Raw genomic sequence first — 7,443 nt, forward strand, 5'->3', positions numbered from 1 at the left:
TAACAGTAGCAGAAGCTATTTTGGTGCCATATAGAACCATACACAACACATTCTCCTTCAATCTAAAGAACTTCACAATGCAAAGAATGACTAAAGCATGCCAATAGCTTATTGAGTTTTTATGGTTCAATATAGAACCATTGTCTTTACTAAAGAACCCTGGCATCTTTATTAATAGCATAACTTTAACTGCGGGCTATGGACATGGACTGACCACTAGGGGTCTCCAAATCCTTGGTTTTCAAAAAGGGGTCAAAATCAGTCATATATATATATATATATATATATATATATATATATATATATATATATATATATATATATACATACACACACACACACACATACACACACATACATACATTATATATATGTATATATATATATATATATATATATATATATATATATATATATATATATATATATATATATATATATATATATATACACATACACACACACACACACACACATACACACACACACAGATCAGGTTGCTGGAGTTTTTAAACACTGTGTCCACTCACTGTCCACTCTATTAGACACTCCTGTCAGTCCACCTTGTAGATGTAAAGTCAGAGGCGACAGCTCATCTGCTGCTGCACAGTTTGTGTTGGTCATCCTCTAGACCTTCATCAGTGGTCACAGGACGCTGCCCACAGGACGCTGCCCACAGGACGCTGCCCACAGGACGCTGCCCACAGGACGCTGCCCTCAGGACGTTGTTGGCTGGATATTTTTGGTTGGTGGACTATTCACAGTCCAGACACCTCCAAACACCAAACTCCAAACATGCTGAATTGTTTAAAAACTCCAGCAGCACTACTCTGTCTGATCCACTCAGACCAGTGCAACACACATGAACACACCACCACCACGTCAGTGTCACTGCAGTGCTGAGAATGACCCACCACCCCAATAGTACCTGCTCTGTGAGGGTCCATGGGGGTCCTGAGCACTGAAGAACAGGGTAAAAGGGGGCTAACAGAGTATCAGAGAAACAGATGGACTACAGTCTGTAACTGTAGAGCTACAAAGTGAAACTATACAGTAATCGGAGCTGATAAACTGGACAGTGAGTGTAGAAACAAGATACAATGTTATGCCTGATCGGTGTAGATATCTTTATATATGTGACTGATTTTGACCATCAGACAATATTTTGTTCTGTGTATTATGTGTTTTACCACTAATGTGGTGAGGAGTGAAAATGTAGAACCTTTCCACATCATTTCTCCACCTGTTTCAATGAGTTATGAGGGAGAAATCATTCATAGAACACTACACAGCATAACCACTGGTCACTGCTGAGGGTTAAAGTTCATGTGTTCTGTGTGTTTCTTACTTGCGGTTCCGCTCTTTCACCACCATGCGGGTCATGCTTTGGATGCACTGGGCCCTGTAGTTTTCATAGTGGGTTTCTCTGGTTACGTCCTTCAGGTCCTGCATGTGTGTACGTACCAGCATGTTCCTCAGCTTCACAAAGTCACAGTGCGCAGAGTTCTCCACTGGAAAACACATACCATCAATCAGAACCTCTTAGAGCTGCACAAAATATTCCATTAGATTCCATAATTACATTTTCAATATATGCACATCAGCCAACATGTTTGCTACTGAAGCCGAGCTCTTCAGCGAAGAAGCAAATGTTATCCACGTAATCCAGCAGTGTGACGCAGGTACCAGCACTGCGACATTTCCAGCCTTATCTCCAGGTGCGGTCCAGTTAGGTTTCCTTTAGCTCTAGCATGCTCTCAGTCTCATTTACTACCGAGAATAAATGAGAACATGCTGGGCAGCTGTTTGGAGCTGTGAAGGAAAGTTATTCTGTTACAGGTCATAAAGCCTTTGAGTTTAGTTTTGAGGAACTTGGGCTTCATCACTTCCTTCTTCACTGAAAGTCAACCAGAAAGTTGTTTAAGTTTAATATGATGCTTAAAAAAAAAAATTAAAAATAATAATATAAAATTAAACACGCCTCCCCGGTCCACTCACTGCTGTCCATACATAGCCAATAAACTGTTCATGGTTGCCAGATTGGGCAAAATCCTTGAGGATTATAGAGGATGGAAAAGCTATAAAAACATGTAATGCAACATGCAACATATCGTCACTGTCAGGACAAAACCTTCCATCTCGGTGTTTGATGTTTTTAAATCTTTGACACAATTTGAAAATCCCAGCTGCCCTTTGCACTGTGGTAAAGTATCATAATGAATAGACAAATAGAAACGGCTGCAAATGACTGGGAATAATTCCTGCACTTAATTTCATTAAAAGTTAAGAATGTTTTTCTGCTTCCGTGAAGTTACATTCTGACATGTAGATGTTGTAGATGTATACATATATATATACACATACATCTGCTGGAGATGCGAGAAAAGTGGCTATAGATGAGCTTAAAGCAGAGCAAAGGAAGTCTGTGTTTTCATTTATGTTACACGTTTAGTCTTTACTAGCACATCAGCACATACTGAGGCATATTTACTGCCAAGATGGTAAAATGAACATAAAATGAGTCGACAGACTAAAATTTGTCCATACAGAATATAAATTGACTGTAAATTGCAATTCATTATGTAACTAATAATGTAAATACACATTGTACACATTCTTTTATATCCAGCTATTTTTAAGCTCAGCTTTTCTTCAGATTTTATGAAAAACTCATGATCGACGGATCAACAGAAAAGGTCCAGAATTACTTGGAATAAGATCTTATTACCGTAATGCGCATTAGACATGATTTTTCCTTCTTATATGTAGCTACAGTTCTGGAGTTTACACTTCTAAGGGTTAATAATGAAGCCACTGTAATACCTTCTACGATGCCCCAGGGGTACAGACGGCCGCGGACCCTCTTGCCCTTCGCTTCAACCACTGTGTTGCTGCCGATCACAGCGAATGGAATGCTGTCCTGTAGATGGGAAGGAGAGAGAGAGAGAGAGAGAGAGAGAGAGAGAGAGAGAGAGAGAGAGAGAGAGAGAGAGAGAGAGAGACAGAGAGAGAGAGAGAGACAGAGAGAGAGAGAGAGAGAGAGACAGAGACAGAGACAGAGAGAGAGAGAGAGACAGAGAGAGAGAGAGAGAGACAGAGACAGAGACAGAGAGAGAGAGAGAGAGACAGAGAGAGAGAGAGAGAGACAGAGAGACAGAGAGAGAGAGAGAGAGAGAGAGAGAGAGAGAGAGAGAGAGAGAGAGAGAGAGAGAGAGAGAGAGAGAGAGAGAGAGAGAGAGAGAGAGAGAGAGAGAGAGAGAGACACAGACACAGAGAGGGAGAGATGGACAGAGATGAAGAAGAAAATGAATAATGAAGAATAATGAAGAGGTAGTGCAGTGACAGCTGTGCTCTCCCCCTCCCACTGGATGAATCACATTTGTCTAATTTGCTCTAATTTGATTCTAAAAAAGATTTATTTCCATGTACAAAGCAGTGATTTGTGTTGTAGTTGTACACAGTGGACAGAATAATTCATGTGAATGTATTTATCACAAATCAATAACATTCACATGATAAAATAATAAATATATTATATATTACATAATAAAATCAGTGATGAAAAATGGAAAGTGACATCCAGCAGGATCAACAGTGTCTGCACTTTTCTCATTTACCTTATTAACATGTTTATTTCCTTATACATAACGAAACAAGACTGTCCTGCCTTGAATGGTCAAACTGCACCTTTAATTCCTGGTCTTGTTGTTTGAAGTCCTCATCCTCGTCTGAATCACAGTCTGGAAACTGGTAGATTTTGATCCCATATTGCTCGATCTCCTCTCGAATCTGCATGAAGGGAGCAAAAAGGAGAAGAAAAAAAAAAAGAGTTCTATTAGAACAAAGCAGCCTGAAGGTTTTTTATGCTGTTGTTAGGGTTAATTACTTGCCTTGATTTTCTTTTTCTTGACCTCGCTGGGTGTGAGTGTGTCTGCTTTGGCCAGCACAGGCACAATGTTGACCTTCTCGTGTAGGGCTTTCATGAACTCAACATCTAGAGGTCTGAGACTGGACACAAAGAACCAGACATTTACAATGAATTACAACACAGACTAGTTCACAACCAGGAACAATCATATACCACATAAGTGATCATGTCTGTGTCGCTGCTGTGCTGAGACTGGACCACCACCCAATCATGAGAAACCTGTGGTCAGAAACTACATATGTATAACGGAAGCACAAGCTAGGCGTTTCTAATAAAGTGGCCAGTGTGTGGAAGCACAAGCTAGGTGTTTCTAATAAAGTGGCCAGTGTGTGGAAGCACAAGCTAGGTGTTTCTAATAAAGTGGCCAGTGTGTGGAAGCACAAGCTAGGCGTTTCTAATAAAGTGGCCAGTGTGTGGAAGCACAAGGTAGGTGTTTCTAATAAAGTGGCCAAGTGAGTGGAAGCACAAGCTAGGCGTTTCTAATAAAGTGGCCAGTGTGTGGAAGCACAAGCTAGGCGTTTCTAATAAAGTGGCCAGTGTGTGGAAGCACAAGGTAGGTGTTTCTAATAAAGTGGCCAAGTGAGTGGAAGCACAAGGTAGGTGTTTCTAATAAAGTGGCCATTAAATGGAAACACAAGGTAGGTGTTTCCAATAAAGTGGACAGTGCAGTGGGATAGAAAGGACAGCTTTAATGAACCAGATGATTTTTACTGCTGAGTCATTTTCTCACTTAGATTAGAGCTTCAGAGGAAGGTGACCTTCCAGACTGATGTAATTACTAAATATTTCCAGAAGAGGGGGACCTTGAACAACAACTGAAGGACCCCCATATGGTACCATAATAACAGATCACAATACAATTCAGAATTGTAAATGACTTCATTCATGAGTTAACAGTCCCACCAGGACGTCACTGCCTTTTCTGTGATTGTTTCAGGCCAAAATGTTTGATTCTGCAGCTACTTTTCTCAGTATTTGCACTATTTTGTTTTCGTGTGGGCAAAGTTTGTAAGAAAACTGAGATAAGCTTGATACATTTCTACAACTGAAATGATGTAACGAAACTTGTATACAAAATAAGTGCCATATGTCTGCAATCAAATAAGACAAAAAGCAAAATAAAGTTCTTTCCAACCTATTGAGTAGAACATCCTATGACTCTGAACTAGGCCTGGGCTGTATTTAAAAATAAATGACTAAATACATTTTTCCTTTATATTGTCAAAAATCTGGATCATTAACTGTATTGAATTTATTTGTATGTGTAAATATAAACACGCATACATACACAGCTTCTAAAATTATTGAAAGCGACTTGTTAATCCACACACTGCTTATTCATTTGATACAAGATCAAAAATCTGATGTTCTTCTGCCTGGTAGCTTAAGTATGAAGTGGACCATTTCGAGCCTCAAATTACAGCAATTCACTCTCAAGAGATCTGAATGAGTAAAATAGACTCGATGAGAATTTTGGATGCTTATATGACATTTTAATATGCCATATTTACATACTTTCGTATTAGTTTTACGCTACGTAAGAAGCTGTGTAGAACTAAATGTTATACATCTCACTTGAAGTATTTTTTAGTTTTTATGAATGGCTTTTTGCACGAGTGTCTGAGCCTCTGAGCGCGTTCTCGTACCCGTGACCGAAGGGGGAGATGAAGTACAGGCAGCAGTGCACGCGGTTGTCCTGAATGTTTTTGCGGTTCAGGCCACTCTCGTCTCTGAAGTACTGTTCAAATTGCTGGTCAATGTAGTCCGCCACCGACTTCCAGCTGAGGGAGTAAAACACAGAGACACTGCAGCTCTGAACAACAACTACATTTCCCAGAATTCCTCAAATCTCATATCAAATTCTTTGTATCGCTGTTGTTCTTTACATTGTGTGCAAATTTCAGACACGGCCCAAAATAAGTTGGAAAAATTTCTGGTTCCATTGACTTTAAAAGTGAAGTAGGGTTTTTCCTTTTTCTGTAAAGTTACTATTTTGGAGATTCTTCTGACAACAGTGACATGGTCTTTCCACAACTTTTCCAAAAGGAAGCTGCACTCGAATGGCTGATTAAGTAGCAAGTTTCCATTTTAGATTACATTACATGTTACATCAAAGGGCCAATATTCTACATTTTTCATGCTACTTTTCTCCCTTAAAGTGTATTTAAGACATCAGTATGAGTTTATGTACCAAAAACAGTCATAACTGATTTCTACTCTGTCGACGACTGTTTTTGTTGCTGTGCCTGTAAGACTGATATATGTAAATGAGCTCTGTTCTGATTGGCTGCCCTATTCAAATAGCAGTCTAGACTGAAACACTGTTTATAACTTCAGTCTGAATGACTAACCTGCTCCATGCCGATATGTTTATATATGTAAATGTGTTGGTTTTTGTGAAGTCACAAAAACAGCATAATAAAAGATGTTTTTGCAGCTCAGGTTCGATATGGACAGATATTAGCGAGTCTGTCTCACTTGGCTGCAGTACCAGCCTCTACTCTTCTGGAAGGCTTTACACTAGATGTTGAACATTGCTGTGAAGATCTGTTTGAGCATTAGTGAGGTCAGGTACTGATGTTGGATGGTCAGTTCTGGATTATAAATCATCCCAAAGGTATTGGATGGAGCTCCATCACTCCAACGCCCAGTGCTAGGGGGCTTTATACCCCTCCAGCCCACACTTCGCATTGGGCATGGTGACCTTAGGCTGCTCCTGAGTGTCCAATTCTATTGGTCAGTGCTTTCCTATGGAGATTATACCAGCTGCATCAGCAAAGGCCACCAATTTGAAAAATTATCTTCAAAATGTGGCTTGTAAGTATTTGTTCTGATGAACAGGAAACCTGCATACCACTCAGTGTTGTTGACCGCATCCCCAAAGCCTGGTGTGTCCACTATGGTGAGCTTCAGCTTGACGCCCTTCTCCTCAATGTCCACCGTGTGTTTGGTGATCTCCACTGTCTGGGTGATCCTCTCTGCACACAGAACGGTCAGATGACCTCACCACAGAGTCCAATTCAGAATATGCATATGTGCACAGAGCAAAACGTAAAAATTATGACAGCAAATATCAATGAAGGCCTTGTGTTGCCCACTCACTTCTTCCCACACTGAGAGAGATGCTATCCTGGAGAGTGCATCTTAAATCGAGTCAACATAGTGAATATTATTAATAATGAGCTTACTCTGATAATGTAAAGACAAACGTATTTCTAGATCTTTTTATTCAAATCATTTAATCTAGATGAGATCAGATTCATGTATTAGCAGATCATTTTACTTGTTTTAAGAATTCTTTCTTGGAAAAAGCAAAATTATATTCCATTAGAATGACAGTTTTGCCAGATTAATCTAGACTAGTATATTTTCTGAAAAAAGCAGTGATTGTGCAGCTTAAGCTTGATAAGATGTTGCTATGCAGTTGCTAAGGTGCTGCTGTGAGGATGTCCATGGTGGTTACTATGATATCCCAAGTGGTTTTTAGGCCGTTGCTGTGGTATTCCACATGGTTG

The 7,443-nt window shown here is 39.8% G+C and overlaps 1 protein-coding gene across 8 annotated transcripts in view; it reads right to left on the reverse strand.

Moving 5' to 3' along the window:
- Window positions 1-7,443, reverse strand: part of sept4b (septin 4b) — a 105,245-nt gene that overhangs the window by 12,564 nt on the left and 85,238 nt on the right. For all 8 annotated transcript variants that reach the window (XM_037530944.1, XM_037530942.1, XM_037530946.1 and 5 more), the window contains 6 exons: window positions 6,783-6,906; window positions 5,575-5,709; window positions 3,891-4,008; window positions 3,688-3,789; window positions 2,824-2,920; window positions 1,349-1,511 (listed from right to left, as the gene is read on the reverse strand). In XM_037530944.1, the coding sequence (XP_037386841.1) occupies window positions 1,349-1,511; window positions 2,824-2,920; window positions 3,688-3,789; window positions 3,891-4,008; window positions 5,575-5,709; window positions 6,783-6,906 (739 nt within the window). The remainder of the gene's footprint in view (window positions 1-1,348; window positions 1,512-2,823; window positions 2,921-3,687; window positions 3,790-3,890; window positions 4,009-5,574; window positions 5,710-6,782; window positions 6,907-7,443) is intronic.

Source organism: Pygocentrus nattereri, chromosome 19 (assembly GCF_015220715.1).
Source record: "Pygocentrus nattereri isolate fPygNat1 chromosome 19, fPygNat1.pri, whole genome shotgun sequence".
Taxonomy (NCBI): Eukaryota; Metazoa; Chordata; class Actinopteri; order Characiformes; family Serrasalmidae; genus Pygocentrus; species Pygocentrus nattereri.